The sequence below is a fragment of the Sapajus apella genome, unplaced genomic scaffold (genome assembly GCF_009761245.1).
Source record: "Sapajus apella isolate SASKATOON/1434 unplaced genomic scaffold, GSC_monkey_1.0 scaffold7, whole genome shotgun sequence".
NCBI lineage: Eukaryota > Metazoa > Chordata > Mammalia > Primates > Cebidae > Sapajus > Sapajus apella.
In genome coordinates this window covers 1,127,868-1,147,903 of record NW_022436947.1, presented here as the reverse complement: position 1 = coordinate 1,147,903, position 20,036 = coordinate 1,127,868, and the positions used below count along the sequence as shown (strand labels likewise).

Below are 20,036 nucleotides of genomic sequence, written 5' to 3'. Positions count from 1 at the left end.
TAGTAGGGGACTTCAATGCCCCAATGACAGCATTAGACAGATCACTGAGAAAGAAAACTAACAAAGAAATTCTGAACTTAAACTCGACACCTGAGAAATTGGACCTAATAGACATATACAGAATACTTCACCTATCAACCAATGAATATATATTCTTTTCATCAGCAAATGGGACATATGCCAAAACCAACCACATGTTTGATCATAAAACAACTCTCAATAAATTTAAAAAAACATCAAAATCATACCAGCCATACGTTTGGACCACAGCGAAATAAGAACAGAAATCAGTACCAAGAAGGTCTCTCAAAACCACATAATTACGTGGAAATTAAACAATTTGCTGCTGAATGACCTTTCGGTAAACAAAGAAATTAAGGCAAAAATCAAAAAATTCTTTGAAATAAATGAAAACAGAGACACAACATACCAAAATCTCTGGGATGCAGCAAAAGCAGTCTTAAGAGGAAAGTTTATAGTGCTAAATACCTACCTTAAAAAGTTAGAAAATTATCAAAGTAATTATCTAACAGCATACCCAGAGGAACTAGAAAAATAGGAACAAACTAACCCCAAAGTCAGCAGATAAAGAACTAAAACTAGAGTAGAATTGAAAACTGAGACCCAAAAATCCATATAGACTCAATGAAACCAAAAGTTGGTTCTTTTAAGAGATAAATAAGATCAACGGATCACTATCTAGATTAACAAAGAAAAAGAGAGAAAATCCAAATAAGTACAATCAGAAACGACAAAGGTCTCACAGAATACAAAAGACTCCCAGAGACTAAAATACTTCTGTGTACACAAACTAGAACATCTAGAGGAAATGGATGAATTCCTGGAAACACACAATTTCCCAAAATTGAATGTGGAAGAAATTGGAAGCTTGAACAGATCAATATCAAGTTCTGAAATTTAATAATTAAAAAAAAACCCTCAAGCAAAAGAAGCCGCGGACCAGAGGAATACACAAATTCTACCAGATGTACAAGGAAGTAGTACCAATACGAATAAAACCATTCTAAAAAATGGAGGAGGAGGATCTCTTCCTTAACTCATTCTATGAAGCCAGCATCACCCTGACACCAACACCTGGCAAAGACACAATTAACAAAACAAAACAAAATACTACAGATCATTATCCCTGATGAACATAGATACAAAAATATTCAATAAAATAATGGCAAACTGAATCCAATAGTACATCAAAAAGTTAATTCACCGTGATCAAGTTGAATTCATTCCAGGGATGCAAGGTTCGTTCAAAATATACAAATCAATAAATGTTTCACCACATAAACAGAATTAAAAACAAAAACCATATGATCATCTCAGTAGACATGGAAAAAGCTTTCAATAAAATACAATACTGCTTCATGATTTTGAAAAAACCTCAAGAAACTAGGCATTGAGGGAACATACCTCAAAATAATAAGAGCTATCTGACAAACCCATAGCCAGCATCATACTGAATGGGTAAAAACTGGAAGTATTCCCCTTGAGAAATGGAACAAAACAAGGATGGCCCACTCTTACCATTCCTATTCAACATAGTACTGAAGGTGCTAGCTAGAACAATCAGACAAGAGAAAGAAATAAAAGTGATCCAAATAGGAAAATACGAAGTCAAACTCTTTCTCTCTATGCAGACAGTATGATTCTATACCTACAAAATCCTCAGGACTCAGCCAAAAGGCTCCTGGAACTGATAAACAACTTCAGTAAAGTTTCAAGATAAAAAAATCAGTGTACAAAAATCAGTAGCATTTCTTTACATCACTAACATTCAAGCTGAGAGCCAATCGAGAATGCAATCCCATTTACAATAGCCACACACAAAAATAAAATACCAAGGAATATGTTTAACCAAGGAGGTGAAATATCTCTAGATGGAGAACTACAAAATGCTGCTAAAAGATATTACAGATGACACAAACAAATGGAAAAACATTCTATGCTCATGGATTGGAAGACTAATATCATTAAAATGGCCATACTGCCCAAAGCAATCTACAGATTCAACGCTATTCCTATCAAACTACCGATGATTTTTTCCCACAGAACTAGAATAAACTATTCTAAAATTCATATGGAACCAAAAAAGAGCCCAAACAGCCAAGGCAATCCTAAGCAAAAAGAACAAAGCTAAAGGCATTACATAACTGACTTCAAACTATACAATAAAGCTACAGCAGTCAAAATAGCATGGTACTGGTACAAAAACAAACACATAGACCAATGAACACAACACAGAACCCAGAAATAAAGTCATACAACTACAGCTATCTGATCTTTAATACAGTTGATAAAAATAAGTAATCAAGAAAGGACTCCCTATTCTGCAAATGGTGCTGGTAAAGCTGGCTGGTATAGTTGTAGAAGAATGAAATTGGACCCCTACTTTTCACCATATACAAAATTAACTGAAGATGAATTAAAGACTTAACTGTAAGACCTCGAACTATAAGAATCCTAGAAGAAAACCTAAGAAACATCATTCTGGACACTCGTCTTGGGAATTTATGATCCAGTCCTCAAAAGCAATCATGACAAAACCAAAAATTGACAAGTGAGACCTAAGTAAACTAAAGAGCTTTCGCATAGCAAAATAAACTATCAATGGAGTAAACAGATAACTTACAGAATGAGAAAAATATTCACAAACTGCATCTGAAAAAGGTCTAATATGAGACTCTAAAAGGAACTTAATTCAACAAGCAAAAAAAACCAAAACACCCCATTAAAAACGGGCAAAAGACATGAACAGATACATCTCAAAAGAAGACGTACAAATAGCCAACAAGCATGAAAACCTGCTCCTTATAACTAATCATCAGAGAAATGCAAATCAAAACCACAATGAGATACCATCTCATACCAGTCAGAATGACTATTACGAAAGCCAGAAAACTACAGACACTGGCAAAGCTGCAGAGAAAACAGAAAGCTTACACACTGTTGGTGGAAATGTAAATTAGTTTAGGCACTGTGGAAAGCAGTTTGGAGATTCTCAAAGAACTTAAAATATAACTAACATTCAATCCAGCAATTTCATTGCTGGGTATATATCAAAAAAAAAACACAAATCATTCTACAAAAAAACCACATGTCTACAGCAGTACTGTTTATAATAGCAAAGGCATGGAATCAACCTGGTCGCCCATCAATGGTGGTTTGCATAAAGGAAATTTATATATACACCATGGAATACTATGCAGCCGTAAAAATGAATGAAATCATGTCCTTTGCAGCAACCTAGATGCAGCTGGAAGCCATTATCCCAAGCAAATTAACACAGAAAGAGAAAACCAAATACCAGATGTTCTCATTTATAAGTAGGAGCTAAACATTGGGTTCTCATGGACATAAAGACAGCAACAACAGAAACTGGAGACTACCAGAGTGGGGAGGGCAAATGTTGAAAAACTACTGGGTACTATGCTCAGTACATAGATTATGGGATCACTTGTACACCAAACCTCAGTATTGTGCTATATACCCTGATAACAATGCTGGACATGAATCTAAAATAAAAGTTGAAAAAATAATTTTAATAATAATTATTTCCCTCAAAGTCTACTTCATATATTTCCACAGTACTACCAGCTTTCTTAAATTATATTAAAAAAAAAAAAAAAACAACAACAGATTTATCTAGGTATAACTAACAGACAATAAACTGCAATGACTCAGAGTACATAATTTGAGATATTTGATATATTTTGAGATTATATGCCCATGCAACTATCATCACATTCAAAATAATGAACATATCCATCACTTTCTGAAAGGTTCCTTGTGCTCCTGTGCAAACCTTCCATCCTGCCATAGCCCTGTGCTCAGGCAAATATATAAATCTGTTGTCACTATACAAGTCTGCATTTTCTAGAATTTTATGTAAATTGAATTTTAAAACGTGTAATCATTTTTTGTCTGACTTCTTTCACTCAGCAGAATTATTTTGAGATTCATCTATGTTGTGTGCATCAGTAGTTCATTCCTTTCTTCTGAGTAGTATTACCTTTTACAGATATACCACAATTTAACCATTCACCTGTTTACAGACATTTGGGTTATTTCCAGTTTGGGGCTACGACAAGAACATTTGTATACAAATCTTTGTATGAACATATGCTCACTTTTCTCTTGGGTACACACCAAGGAGTACAAGGGCTGGGTGATACGCTAAGTGTATGTTTGACTTTTTGTGGAGAAGAGTAGATAGGGTCTCGCTCTTTCACCCAGGCTGGAGTGCAGTGGTGCACATAGCACCCTGCAGCTTTTAACTCCTGGGCGCAAGTGATCCTCCCGCCTCAGCCTCATAGGCAGCTAGGACTACAAATGTACACCACCACATCTGGCTAATTAAACATTTTTTTTGTTGACATAGGGTTTCACTATGTTGCCCTGGCTGGTATGGAATCCCTGGCCTCAAGTGATTCTCTTGCCTTGGCCTCCCAAAGCACTGGGATTACAGGTTCGAGCCACTGTCTCCAGCCTAATGTTTTACTTAACTACCATACTATCATTTCACAAAATTGTGGTAAAATATACCTAACATAAAGCTTACCATGTTAACCATTTTTAAGTGTACAGTTCAGTAGTGTTAAGTACATTTGCAATGTTGTGCAAACAATCTCCAGAACTCTTTTCATCCTGCAAAACTAACACTCTATAACTATTAAACAACTCTCCATCACTCCTTCCCCCAGCCTCTGGCAAGCACCATTCTACTCTGTTTCTCTATGAGTCTGAATACTCTAAGTACCTCAGTAAGTAGAATCATACAGTATTTGTTGTTTTATGACTGGCTCATTTCACTTAACATAATGTCCTGGAGATTTATTCATGTTGTAGTTTATTCATACTACAACATGAATAAAAGAGGAATGTCATGTTTTAAGGCTGAATAATATTCCAATGTATATACATACCATATTTTGTTCATCCACGCCTCCATCAACAGACACCTGGGTTGCTTCTGCCTTTTGGCTACTATGGTGAATAATGCTGCTATGAATATGAGTGTACAAATACCTCTTTGAGATCCTGCTTTCAATTATTTTGGGTATATACCCAGGAGAATTACTGGATTATATGGCAATTCTATTTTTAGTTTTTTGAGGACCCTCTATACTGTTTTCCATAGCAGTTGTGTCATTTTACATTTCCACCAACAGTGCACCAGAGGTCTAAAACTCTTGTTATTTTCTGTCTGTCTGATAGCCGACATCCTAACGGGTATGAGGTGGTATCTCATTGTGGTTTATGATTTGCATGTTTCTAATAATTAACAATGATGAGCACCTTTTCATATAAGGGTGGCCATCTGGATACCTTCATTAAAGAAATGTCTGTTCAAGTCCTCTACTCATTTTTTTTTTTTAGCAGGGTTGTAAGCTATTACAGGAGTGTTTTATATTCTGGATATTAACCCCTTATCAAATGTTTGATTTGCAAATATTTCTCCCATTCCAGATTGGCTTTTCACTCTGTTGATTATATCCTTTGATAATCAGAAGTTTTAAATTCTGGTAATAGTCCAATTTTTCTATTTTTCTTGTGTTCCCTGGGCTTTTGGCATTATGACCAGGAAATCATTGCCAAATCCAAAGTTATGAAGCTTCTGTCCTATGTTTTTATGTAAAAGTTTTATGGCTTTAACTGTTATGTTCAAGTCCCTGATCCATTTTGTGTTACTTTTTGTACATGATTTAAGGGAAGGGTACCACTTCATCTTTGGCATGTGGATATTCAGTTTCCGACACCATTTGCTGAAGAGATTCTCTTTTCTCCATGGAGTCGTCTTGGTACTCTTGTCAAAGATCATTTGACCATACATGTGAAGATTTAGTTCAGGACTCTTATCTATCTATCCGTATGCCAGTACTATTAGTTTTGATTACTGTAACTTTGTACAAGTTTTGAGATCAGGAAGCATCATGCCCCCAACTTTGTACTTTTTTTGAGACTGTTTTGGCTATACAGGATTCCTTGAGATTCTGTCTAAATTTTAGAATCATTTTCTATTTCTGAAGAAAAAAAAAAAAGCTGTTGGGATTTTGAAAAGGTTTCACTAAATAAAACTGCCAAATTGTATTCCAAAATGGTTGTATCAATTAAACACTCCCATCAGCAATGTATGGAAATTCTAGCTCTTTCATATCCCCACAAATACTTGGTATGACCACTCTAATTTCAGCCATTCTAGGAGGCATGTAAAGGTATCTTGTGCCTATTTAATTTGCATTTTCCTAATGATTTAACGTTGTTGAGCATCTTCTCATGTGTTTATCACCATCCATGTATCTCTTTGATGAAACTGTTCAAATCCTTTGTCCATTTTTAATTGGGTTGTTTTCTTATTGAGTTTTCAGAGTTCTTTACATATTCTAGATGTCCTTGATCAAATATATGGCTTGCAAAGATTATCAATCTGTGGTTTGTCTTTTTATTCTTTAACATTGCCTTTTGAAGAGCAGAAGTTTTACATTTTGATTAAACCAATAAATTCAAATGTTCATTATAGATTGTGCTTTTGGTGTCATATTTAAGAAATCTTTGCCAAACCCCAGGTCACAAAAATTTTCTGTTGTGTTTTCCTCTGCATATTTTAAGTTTAGTTTTTACTTTTCATTTCTTCTGTGTTCAATTTCCTTTATATGGTAAACCTTCTTGGATAATTCCTTCAAGCAGAGCCTAAGAAAGGTAAACTCTTTCTCTGGAAAGGCCTTTATGGTGCATGTGTCCAAGTTAACCTCATTAAATTTATAGCTTAGCTGAGAGATTTACAGGTTCCTCTTAGCAGTTGGAGTACATTATTCTACTGTCTTCTGATTTCTACAGCTGCCATAAAACATTTCCTAATTATAATTTTTTGTATATAATTTTTTCCCTGAGTGCTTTTAAAACATATTCTTTCGATTTATTTTGTCTATACTGGATTAAAATTGTTTGTCCAACTCAGAGATTGTGCTTCCCAAATCAATAGATTCATGTTATTTGTAAATGTTAGCCCTAATTTATTTGAATTTTTCCCTACTCATTTATTTCTATTCTTACCTTTTGGAACTCCTTTGAGGCATATAATGTTCATTCCATTTTTCATACCTCTTCACCTCTCTTTTACATTTTCTATAACTCTCTTTCTTTGCTTTCCAGAGTACACTAATTCATTCTTTGGTTGGGTTTAATCTAGCTTTACCTTGTTCACTGAGTTTTTTAAAAGAAATAAAATATTTTAATTTCTATATAACATTTAAACATTTGCTCTGTAATTTGCTATAAATTACTTGACATACTTATATTTTAAAGTGTTATCTTGCTACATCCTCAAATGAATACCAGTATGTTCACTCTTTTCCTAGAGACAACTGCTTCTTCTGAACTTTCTATGTTGCTTTTTTCCTATGTTGTTTCAATTTTTCCAACTCTACTATGAAAAATTTCAGACCGAAAACGTGAATAAATGGTACCAAATTCTTCCTTAGATTCTAAGATTATCTTTTTATATTTGCTTTCTCTCTTTCTCTGCATGTTGATTTCCATCACACCACTTGAAATTAAGTTCCAAAGTAACTGACAGAGATAGAAATGAAATAGTGGTTACTGTTAGTGAATTGGAAGGGGCACAGGAGACCATCTAAAGCATCAGGAAATGTTCTACATCTTAATCTTCACGGTAGTTATACATGTAAAAACTCTGAGCTATATTCTTGAGATTTGTACATTCCACTGTGTATAAGTTACATCTCAAAAAAGTATGGGCTTGGGGAGAAGTTGCTGTCATCATAACACTTTACTCCTAAATATTTATGCATGTAATTCCTAAGAACAAGGGCATTCTCCTATATAATTACATTACCATTCTGACATTTAAGAACATTAACAATAATTCCATAACAATATCTAGTATTCAATCAATGTTAAAAATTTCCCAAGTCTCAAGAATGACTCTTCCCTCCTCAGGATTACACACTGCATTTGGTTGTCATGTGCACTTGGTCTTGTTTATTGTGGAATAATCCCCAACCTTTTTATCTTTCATAAAATTAACTTATCAAAGAGTCAAGCCTATTGTCTTACAGGAAGTCAACATTCTGATTGTCTGTTTCCTCATGGTGCTTATTTTTTCCTCTATCCCCTGTGTTTCTTATAAAATAGAGTGTCCTAATCCAAGCAAGAATACTTCATAGATGGTGAGGTTTAAATCAAGATCTATTTGGTTCTTTCTGAGGAGTCTAACCCTGCTGGTTTTAAGTCTGCTAACTCACTGATGGCAGACTGTTTCCTTGCATGTCTTATAACTTGAGATCTTGAGATCGTCAGTAGAGCATTCTCTCTGTGAATTCTTTGAGACCTAGATGGGCCAAGGGAGGGTGTGCATTGCTTCTGTGCACTGCCTGAGTGCCACTACTGCTCCAAGACCAGTTGTTATGTCCATTTCATGGCTTGAGGGTTCCTGGACAATGCAGGTAGTATAAATTTGGCACGATGACTCACGCCTGTAATCCCAGCACTTTGGGAGGCTGAGGCAGGTGGATCACCTGAGGTCAGGGGTTAGAGACCAGCCTGTCCAACATGGTGAAGCCCATCTCTACTAAAAAAACAAAAAAATTAGCTGGGCGTGGTGGTGGGGACCTGTAATCACAGCTACTTGGGGGACTGAGGCAGGAGAATCACTTGAACCTGGGAGGCGGAGGTTGCAATGAGCCGAGATTGTGCCATTGTACTCCAGCCTAGGTGACAAGAGCGAAACTCCATCTCAAAAAAAAAAAAAAAAAAAAGGAAAATTGAATCCCACAAAATGATGAGAATAGGTCCATAGTTAAAAAGACACAGGGGAAACTTTATTTAGAGTACTTAAAACAGTCAAGTTTATTGTTATCTTTATGTATTCTGCTGAATCGATTTCATCCCTTTACTCAAGGTAATGTCCTTCAAAGAGTCAGTTGGCTTCATGTGAGAATCTGGGTTCCAACTACCTTTGTGACACAGGCTGAAGGCCCAGTGTTGTGTCCCCACACACCGATATCCACATCCTTTGTTACAGAGTGACAAACTGGCCCACCCAAGGCCACTACAGCAGAGGTCAGTAAACTTCCATAAAGAACCAGAGGTTTTGTAGACCACACTGTGAGGTAAAAAATGCTCAACATGGCTGCTAAAGCACAAAACCAGCCACAGACAACATGTAAACAGATTAGCATTGCTGTGTTCCAATAACATTTTATCTATGGACACTGAAATTTTAATTTTTTTTTTTTTTTGAGACAGAGTTTTGGTCTTGTTGCCCAGGCAGGTGTGCAATGGCACAATCTTGGCTCACTGCAACCTCTGCTTCCCAGGTTCAAGCAATTCTTCTGCCTCAGCCTTCCAAGTAGCTGGGTTATAGGCATGCACCACCACACCTGGTTAATTTTGTATTTTTAGTAGGGATGGCATTTCACCATGTTGGCCAGGTTGAGCTCGAACTCCTGCCCTCCAGTGATCTACCTCCTGTGCTGGGATTACAGGTGTGAGCCACTGTACCTCGTTGAAATTTGAATCTCATGTAATTTACATAGATTATAAAATACTATTATTCCTTTGACTTTTTTCAAGCATTTAACAATGTAAAATCCATTCTTAGTTTTCAGGCTACACAAAAATAGATGGTGGGTTAGATTTGGCTTGAAAGCTACAGAAGGTATAGCAATACTTTAACATACCAGCCCCTAGACTTCTCTGGTTTTTCCAACTCCCTCTTTGTTTTCACCCTCTACAGGTTTTTCTTCCTAGTGAGCTCAGCTATACATTTAAATAAACATATTTTATTCATTATTTCTAGTTGAGAGAGATATTTCTGGACCTACTAGAATGCTGCAATATGGTATACATAAAGACTAAGTAAGTAATATTACCGTTTCCTACATCTTTCCTTTTCTCAATTATAATACCTCTCAGAAAACCCTTCAGGTACAAGTCTTTTCACAGGCTGCATTGTACCACATGGTGTGGCTGTACCATGATTTATACAATCATTTCCCTATTGGTGACATTCTTGACTTTTTCCTCATTACAATGATTTAACAAATATCCTTATATAAATGTCCCTATATACTGGTGCTTTTATGTACTAAATTCCCAATAGTAGGAGTACTGGCTTGGAAGATACAGTTCTTGTAAATTTTGACAGATATTATCAAAGTGCTTTCCAATAAGCTGTGATACTTCACATTTCTACCCATAACTAAGGGAGCAGTTTTCTCACTACATCCCTGCCAATAATAATTGATATTTTGCCAGACAGATGAAATGATCTCATGGTTGTTTTAATTTGTACACTCACAACTGACTGAAAATGAAGTGTTCATGTGCTTTACTGTTCATTTGGATTTAATCTTATATGAATTGCCTATTTATATCTTTTGCCTATTTTTCTACTGGGTTTGTCTTTTTCTTGTGAATTTTGAAGTGTTCTTTGTATATACAGAAGACTACTTCTTGTTATCTAGGCATCAATGCTGTTTCCAAATTTATAGATTATTGACTTTGTTAAGGCTTTTAGGGGAGGGGGCATACATAATTTTAAAATTGTATTTAATCAATGTCTCTTATAGCTTTTGAGCTAATTAAGTTTTAAGATAGTGACCTCAACTCCTAGATTTTACATGCAGCCTACTAGATTTTTCTCGAAAGATTTACATTTTTTTGTATTTAATCTCTTGATTCTAATAGAATTTACTTTTGTAAGTAGTCTAAGATGTGGGCCCAATTTTATTTACTTCTAGATATGCCAGCACCAAAAACTAAATAACTTACTTTTTTCTTTTTGACTGAACCACTTTTTCATATTAAATTTTCCAAAATTCTGGAATCTATTACTAGTCTAGAAATAATTTTCAGTCCCTAGAGATTCAAAGTATCTTACTTTTCCCCCAACTCTTGAATATTAGCTTGGCTATTCATTTTCATCAGATCTTTAATGGCCCTGATCCACTGCCTTCTAGCCCTCAGTTTGCCAATGAGAAAACTATCTAATTTTTTTTTTTTTTTTTTTTTTTGAGACAAGAGTCTTGCTCTGTTGCACAGACTGGAGTGCAGTGTCGCAATCTTGGTTCACTGCAACCTCCGCCTCCTGGGTTCAAGCAATTCTCTGCCTTAGCCTCCCAATTAGCTGGGATTATAGGCCCTTGCCACCACGCTCAGCTAATTTTTATATTTTTAGTAGAGATGGGGTTTCACCATATTGGCCAGGTTGGTCTTGAACTCCTGACCTTGTGATCCACCCGCCTTGGCCTCCCAAAATGCTGGGATTACAGGTATGAGCCACTGCGCCCAGTCTATCCAATTTTCATTCTCTGAGATTGCTAGTTTATCTTTCTGAAAGGGCTTAAGATGTTCTCTTTCAACTTTTCAATTATACAGCAAGTGTCCAGTCAATCTCTGTTTTCCTTTTTCTGTTGATAATCAGCTGCCCCTATCTATCTGAAGACTGGTATTTTCCTCAACACAGGAAAATTTTATTTTATTATGTCTGCGAATACATCTTCCCTCTACTTTTGTTTGCTTCTTTGTTTATTAAACAGAAGTTGGAACTTTTGCTCTCTTCATGTCCCTTATCTTTTCTTTCATATTTGCCCCCTTTATCTAATATCTTAAAAGGTATGTCTTTAGCTTACTTTCCAAGATACTCATTAACTCTATCCCAATATTTTGCCTTTCTGCTTAACAAAAGTCAACAATCATACTTTTAATTTTCATAAATTCTGTGGTCCTCTGTCTCAACTTTTATACCAAACTGATTTGGCTTCAAGAATGAAGTGCATCCTGAGCAATAACATTTTTACACGTTCTACTTGCTTTATTTCTTGAGTTTTCACTGTTGCTGTTGGTGTTCTAGTCATATTTATAAATGAAAATTAGATTGATTTGGTATGGACTTACTCCTATACAGTTGTATAAGTCCAATAAACGTATCTTCTAAATGGCAAGTGGTTTGTTATGTTGACAAACTGTGATATTGTGGTTTATAATAATATATATTTTGGTCTTCAACTCCAGTTCCAGGTACAGAGGTCCTAAAACTCTTGTAATTTCCTGAGTGACCAGGGTGCCAGGTGCATCTTTTGTTCTCATATTTGGCCTCTGACCTTGGTTCCTGATACAGAGCTCTGAATCCCTTGGAATTTCCTAGGTGATAGGAGCATCTTTTGTTTAATCAGGTGACTCTTGGTGGGTTCCTGAATGGAAGGTGGTCAAAAGAAAGACCAAGCCATGATTTGACGCCTGGAACTTTCAGCCCCATCCACCAACCTCTGAGAAGGGAGGAGGTCCTGGAGATTGACCTAGTAAATATCACACCTATATGATGAAGCTTCCATAAAAATAACTGAAATGCAAGGTTCCTAGAGCTTCCAGGGTACTGAATATCTGGAGATAGTGAAGAGTAATGCTCCTAAAGAGAGCATAGAAGCTCTGCATCCCTTCCCACATACCTTTCCCTATGCGCTTCTTCTACATGGCTGTTTGTCATTGTAACATCTTTTACCTCTTGTAACATCCTTTATAGCAAACTAGTAAATAACTATAAGTGTTTCTCTACGTTCTGTGAGATATTTTAGCAAATGATCAAAGATTTGAAGAAGATGTGGGAATCCTTTATTTATAGCCAGCTGGTCAGAAGTATAGGTCGCAACCTGGAACTTGTGACCAGCATCTCAAGAGGGGGACAGTCTTGTGGGGCTGAGCTCTCAACCTGTGGGGTCTACACTATCCCTGGGTAGATAGTGTCAGAGGTGAGTTAAATTGAAGACAATTTAACAACAATTGTAGACAACTGGGTATGGAAAGCCAGTTGCTACCTACAGAGAACTGGAGAGTGGCTGGTGGGGAAAAACACCCCCAACATCTGGTCACAAAAATGTGTTGTGTTGACAGTATAGTATGAGAAAGCAGTTTGTCTTCCAAACAGATTACCGATGGGTACAGAGGTGAGAAAAAGTCTGGTATACTTCAGATGGAAACAGAGTACTCTTTTACTCCTGGGTAGATTAACCTTTACTTTTTACCCCACTGGATTTATCTGAGGTTCAGAGACAACTGATGTTCAGTTCCACCATTTAAACACATACAGCAGTCATACAGAATTCTCCGGGCAGAAATTTTGTTTAGAAAACAATTTTTAGAGCTTTTTAATGGAATAAATGCTATAAATTATTTGTTCCATATATACAGACAACGAACTAACAGGATCCCCTTGTTGTACAACTCCAGGAGACAACATTCACATCTCTATGGACATGTGCAATGTAAGGCTCTACTGGGGACTCAGGACTCAGCGGCCCATTATCTCAAAATATCTGGCCAGGACATTTAAACAACTTTTTTTGAATTCAGAATTTTAATGTTTTTAGTTGAGTCTGGTTTGCTTTGGTTCTCCACAGGACTCACAACTAACACAAACCTTCAAAACATTCAAATTTATATTACCTGCCTGATTTGTGAAGACCTATGACTTTGTCTTCCTGCCAGAGCAAGACTTTCGACTAATTACTCTGATTACTACCCAACAGGCAAATCCACTTATTTGTAACCTGCTGACTATGCTATCTGCTTCATCAGGATTTTGCTAAGAATGGCTCCCTTCATGTAAGAATCTAGCTCCTAGTATTTTGTTTGGTTTTCTATTTTGGCTTATTCATGTATCCATTCATATATTTTCCATCTTCCAGGAATTCTTAAAAATTTCTAGTTCTCTGACAGAATCCTATCCTATTATTCTTGTTACATATCTTTACTATCATGTCAATGAAATTTCTGGAGAGGAACAAAGATATAAAAGCAAGTGTGCTATCTTGGACTATAAATCTAAGTCCACCTTAAAAAAATATAATCTCATCCTTGGTACTTGATTTCATTTACTGTTAGTAGGTTCTATTGCCCTTTGTTCCTGAGTGTTCAGGACAAACAGAAACATATGTATTTTTATGGAGGACATGTTGTTCACTACCACAAACAATTTTACTTAGAATGTGAATTATCCTGGCTGAGACTATATATGTAAAGCCCTTAGCACAGAACTTGGAACACAGCATGGCAAATGCTCAAATAATAACTGTTAATAAGAATTGAGGGAAGAAAAGGAGAGAAGAGGTAGTTAAGTAAAGGGTTAACAGATTCAGATAAAAGAGAGAATGGTAAAATAATGTGCTTGACAGAGTTTAATATCACAAACCCATTTACTGATGAGTTTATGATACACAATTTTTCTGAGTACTAAATACAAATTGTTAAACTGGGAATATGATGGACAAGAACAAGTTATGTATTTAATTTAAGCCTAGCCAGAATAATTATGGTAGGCCTAGTCAATTCCCTATTAGTTATTCATTTATGATCATTTTACATCGTTAAGAGTCTCAGCTGTTTTTTATTTCTTTTTAAAAGGGAAATTATAAGCTTTAGTGATACTTATAAATTACTCTTGGCCTCTCTCATAAATATGAGGAGGCTAGTTAACCTTAATCATTAGGCTGAGAAATTTGAAAGGCCCCAACAACTCAAGTTTTACGTTTGTATACAGGAACTCACATAATTACTAAGTTTAGTAGTATCTGGAAGGAACAAGAATATTCTGATGAAGAGAAGGGAAATGCCTAGGACTGAAGAACACATTTCCTCCTTTCTGCTCATGAATACAGACAATAAAGAATTAATTTAAGATCTACTGGGGATGGGATGTTTGCCACAGTTTTGTTAACACAGACTGCTTCAAAGATAGAATATCTATTCACAGATAATTCATATATAATTTTACCTGATATTCCCCTTTTAAGTGGGGCATCCCTGGAAAGATATTGCTTAGTAATTCCCCATCTTTTTTTTTTTTTGGAGACGGAGTTTCGCTCTTGTTACCTAGGCTGGAGTGCAATGGGGCGATCTCGGCTCACCGCAACCTCCGCCTCCTGGGTTCAGGCAATTCTCCTGCCTCAGCCTCCAGAATAGCTGGGATTACAGGCACGCGCCACCATGCCCAGCTAATTTTTTGTATTTTTAGTAGAGACGGGGTTTCACCATGTTGACCAGGATGGTCTCGATCTCTTGACCTCGTGATCCACCCGCCTCGGCCTCCCAAAGTGCTGGGATTACAAGCGTGAGCCACCGCGCCCGGCGTAATTCCCCATCTTAATGTGGAAAAATATCATTTTAATTTCATTCTACCCAATAGAAGAAAGAGAAAGGGTGGGAGAGCTCAATTTGTAATTCTGCACAGTGAATAATTAGAGTTCATTTTTTACAACCAACCCTGTCTGTTCATGGAAAAAGGGCAGGAAAAGTATGACTGAAGGTCATATTTTTTATTCCCTGACAATACATGATGCCTTTAGAAAGCCATATTTCCTAAGATAAAAACTTACTGGCTGAAAACTCCTAACTCCATTGGCTTTTTTTTTTTTAATTTTTTGAGACTGAGTCTTGCTCAGCCACTCAGGATGGAGCACAGGGGCGTATTCTTGGCTCACTACAACCTCCACCTTTCAGGTTGAAGAGATTCTTCAGCCTCAGCCCCACGAGTAACTGGAGTTACAGGCATGTGCCACCAGGTCTGGCTAATATTTTTGTATTTTTAGTAGAGGCAGGGTTTCACCATGTTGGCCAGGCCGGTCTCAACCTCCTGACCTCAGGTGACCCATCCACCTCAGCCTCCCAAAGTTCTGGGATTACCGGCGTGAGCCACCGTGCCCAGCCAACTCCATTAATTTTCTAAACTCATATGCAGGAATTCTTAACTTCTGAGAGTAAAATGCTTTGATAATAACATTTTTTTCTTAAGTCAGAAAGGAATTTTTGGGATATTAAACAATGAGCAGTTGTACTTTTAATTTCTGTTGTCAGAGAGAAAAATGAAAAACTTTGACTTCAGTTGTATTTGAAAATGAAATTTTTTTTATTGTCAAAAGTAATGTCATAGACATTAAAAAAGTAGTGATGTATATAGATGCATTGCTTAAGTCTACTGACAATATTTGTTGCACTTAAGAATTATAGATCACCCACAATAATTCCACAGATTTCTCTGCTTTAAATGTTGCTTACAGGGTTCATTGTTCCAATGGTAATACTAATATTCAACAACCAAAGGTTAAGTAGATGAGGGGAAACACATCAATCACACTGAAAGTTCAACATCGGATAATGTAACTCAGAAAGGAGATTTCTCAAGGGTGAAGAAAGAATCTTACCTGACACACATTAGACAATGAACAAGTTCAAGTCTTAAAATCCTGATTTATTTTAAACTAGTGCTAACATATGACTGTGGTTCAAGTTTGGCAGACAGGTTTAAATGTCAAATCCAACACAAATGACAATACAATTTATTTCAGTTAAGGAAGTTGGACTTTGGCACCAAGTAAATTATGTCTTTTTCATTCCTACATGGCATGGATGCCTCTATTTGCATGACTTCTGAGTATGAAGTAATAATGTATTGATTTTCAACAACTGATCTTTCTGAAAAATACAAAGAAACAGCAAAATGGTGATATTAAAACTGACTCACCACTGTCCTCTGTTTGTTGGGCAGGAAGACTCTAACGATAGGTTTTTGTGGTGATTTGGGGTTGCTCCGTGCCACATCTGTGGGATTTTGAAAAACTGAAAGAGATGAAGGTAGCACTGAAAGGCTAGAAGAGGAAGAAGATGTAACGGTGTCCATTGATGCAGAGCTAGAAACAGAAAAATCAGTTCCGTTTCCCAGAGATTCCAATAACTGTTGCTCTCTTTGTTGGAGTGCATCTAGCTTGCTGGTGTATTCTTCATATGCCTATAAAATAAAGTAGACTTATATTCAATCTGGACTTTGTCCTGACATTAATAAAAGAGAATATAAAATTTTAGCCCTTGATTATAATCTTTTAACCAGCTGATAGAGTTTTAAGTTTCAAATTACAAAATAAGTGCTAGAAATACTATACTTTCACCTTTAAATTGACGAATTCTTTGTTATTAGATACCACACTATATTACACCTGAGAAATTTGACTTATACATATGTGATATCTAGACGGTCCATGAATAATAAAAAAGTACAGTATTTCCAATTTTCTGGTCCAATTATATTTACCTTCCAAACCATGTCTAACACAACACATTGTATAAAGGATAAGTCTTCCTCCTATTAAAACAATTATTTTGTTCCAGAAAAGCTGTAGGCATATAAATTCCATTTTCTCTCACAACAGAAAAAGAAGTTGAAAAGGACATGAGGTATTAAAGATTTGTTCAAAAAAACCCCACAAAATTTAGGACACAGTACCAGATCTCACTGTTGGCACCAAAATCTCCTCAATAGGGTTTAGAAGATGTGTAACTCCCACATTCTTTCTGAAATAGCTATCAGTTAAAATACTTTATTCTTCTCACTGCGGCTTTTTAATGACTTCTTTCTGCACCAAATGCTGTTTAGAGATTAGGACTTGTATGCAAAGTCATAGGCCTTGTGAAAAAAGAAAAACAAAACAGAATTGTATTTGAAAATGTGGCTTATGCCCTATAATCAAGAAATTCCAAGGCTACTCAGGGTATCTTCCTAGAAGTTTCATTTGATGAAGGCTATAAAGTCAAGCAACCGTTATACAAGATATCAAATTTTGAAAGAATTGAATGACATTAAACGAATTGGAATATACAAGTCCACGGTTCTTTTAGGCATTAGTAATTCCCTCGCTCACACTATGGTCTACTATTTCTTCCTACCATCTCAAATAGATATAATACTACAAACATTTATGAAAGGGAGAAACAAAGATTTTACAATGCTCTGTCCCGTCTCTCAAGGAGTTTATTATTAGGCAGTGGAGTAGGAGATGGATGTATTTTTATTTGTGTAACTGCATACATGAGAAATAAACAGTATTCTTGATATAGGTAAGAATGAGGAAGGAAGGCGATCTTGAAAAGCTGGCAATTTAGGTGGACAGAGGAAGTGGGGAGGAGGGAGTCCTGTATACAGGAAAAATCCTGTAACAAAGAGTTTGTTTTTTCTGTAACAAAGAAGGTGAGAAAGTTTAAGACACAGAGGAAAAACTACAGATTGGTATAGTTCAATGTCATACAATACCTGGGACACAGCAAAGGATCAATATATGTTTGTGAAATTTAAATGAAACTTTAGCAGCATACATGTTCTCTTAAAAAAGAAAGAAATTTAAATGAAAAATAGGCAGACAGAAGAACAATAAGGCTAAAAAGGTGGAAGGGATTAGACTGTAGAGTGTATATGCCATGTTATAAAGTCTGAACACAAGGGAGCAAGGGAGAATTATAAGAGGTAACATAGAATGAAAGAGAAATTTCATTTCAATAAAGGCCACAGGGCCCTGCTATGCTATATCTTACCACATAATTTGGAAGAAAACAAGGGGGGCAGGAAATAGTAACAAGAGCTACTGAGGTAAGAGATTTAAACTGCATCAAAATGTCCTCTTTGTTTACAGCCTGCTAGTTGACCTACCAAGACCTTGTTTCACAGCAGATCAGGGCATTAAAAACAAATAGATGCCAAATTTTCTGAGCTGCAATTCGGTTTAGCTTTCAGTACCAAGGCCTAATTATTTAAGTGTACTTCTCTCAATACAATCCACTTACTGAACCTTCAATCATTCAGTGAATACATACTGATATACATGTTTGGCTCTGTTAGGGTTCAGACTATAAACACAAATAAGACCAACACAATTCTTACTCTTTGAAGATCACATAAATGCAGTCTGGAACACAAAGGTTCCTCCTGCATGGATAAAATATTCTTATTTACTGTCACCTGAGCAAGTATAGTTACTACACAAAATAAACCTTAGGAAAAATAATGAACAGAAACAATTTTCCAAACATTATTTCCTTTTCAAAATATTAGACTTTATTTTAAAAATTATACTGATCCCTCTATGACAGATTATAAGCTATCACTTCACTGCATTTATCAACAGCTTTTCCTTTTGTTAAGTACAAAACATCTACTTATTCCATCTCTCTCCATCCTCAAAGTTGCAATCTACCAAGACCCCTGGTTCATTTCACTACCCTTGCTGCGTTCAGTATGAACTTCAATTAGTCTTTTAATACTCCTGCCATAGAGTTCTCTAAATCTCTCATCTCTAAAGGCATTTATTTCCATTCTACCTTCAAGACTCAGAGAAACATCACAGTCTTTACAAAAGAAATACAAATGATGAAAAGATCTCAATTTAGTACCTCACACACCCGTAAGCACACATATTTATCCCACCTTCTTAAATGTCTATCTCACTACATTAATCTGTTCAAGGTCAACATTAATCTCTCAAACAGTCACCAAGCTTTGGCCACTGTCTTCCTTCACATACTTTGTGGTTCACCACTGCAACAATGCCATTGGTGATATCTTAGGTTTTCTGGCTAATTCTTGTTATTTTATCAATTAGCTTGCCAGATACAAATTTTGGGTAAATCTTACCATTCAATTATTCTATTTTTTCCTAACAGGTTACCACACACTGCTGGAGAAAATACTAAAACTAGTCTAATTAGTTCCATGATCTATTCATGAAACTTTGATTTGCCTGCTTCTTCACACTACTGCCTGAAAATCATGCTTGTTTTTAATATCATATCATAGTCACAACAGTTATTCCAACCTTCCTAATTCTTCTCTGGATCTTAACTTCATCCCTCAATTTTTAATTCACTCTGAAAATAATATTACTTTCAAATCCACTCTGAAAATCAAAGTCATCAAATTAAAGTTTACTTCTTTATCTGCGTAATTCTCCACATCTTTCCCCATTCTTCTTTAACTCTCACTTTAGTGCTAACATTGCGTGTTTAGGGACTTAGTCTACCATTCCCTCCATTTTCTCTCGTATCATCTACCTTTCCCTTTTCCTGTTTTCTCACTCTAGTAATATGAGCAAGCCACTCCAAAATATGTGCAAACTTCAACCACAATTATCATCACCAAAGTTCTTTTGGTTATTCAAAATGCTGCAGATACCAGATACCACTTCTTC

General features: G+C 36.0%; 1 protein-coding gene across 6 annotated transcripts in view; it reads right to left on the bottom strand.

Annotated features, from left to right (window-relative positions):
- BRAF (B-Raf proto-oncogene, serine/threonine kinase) overlaps positions 1–20,036 on the bottom strand; it is a 204,611-nt gene that overhangs the window by 97,261 nt on the left and 87,314 nt on the right. For all 6 annotated transcript variants that reach the window (XR_004268214.1, XM_032275803.1, XM_032275798.1 and 3 more), the window contains exon 3: positions 16,550–16,813. Coding sequence is in view for 5 of the 6 variants with exons in the window: in XM_032275803.1 (XP_032131694.1) it covers positions 16,550–16,813 (264 nt within the window). In the remaining variant the exon portion in view is untranslated. The remainder of the gene's footprint in view (positions 1–16,549; positions 16,814–20,036) is intronic.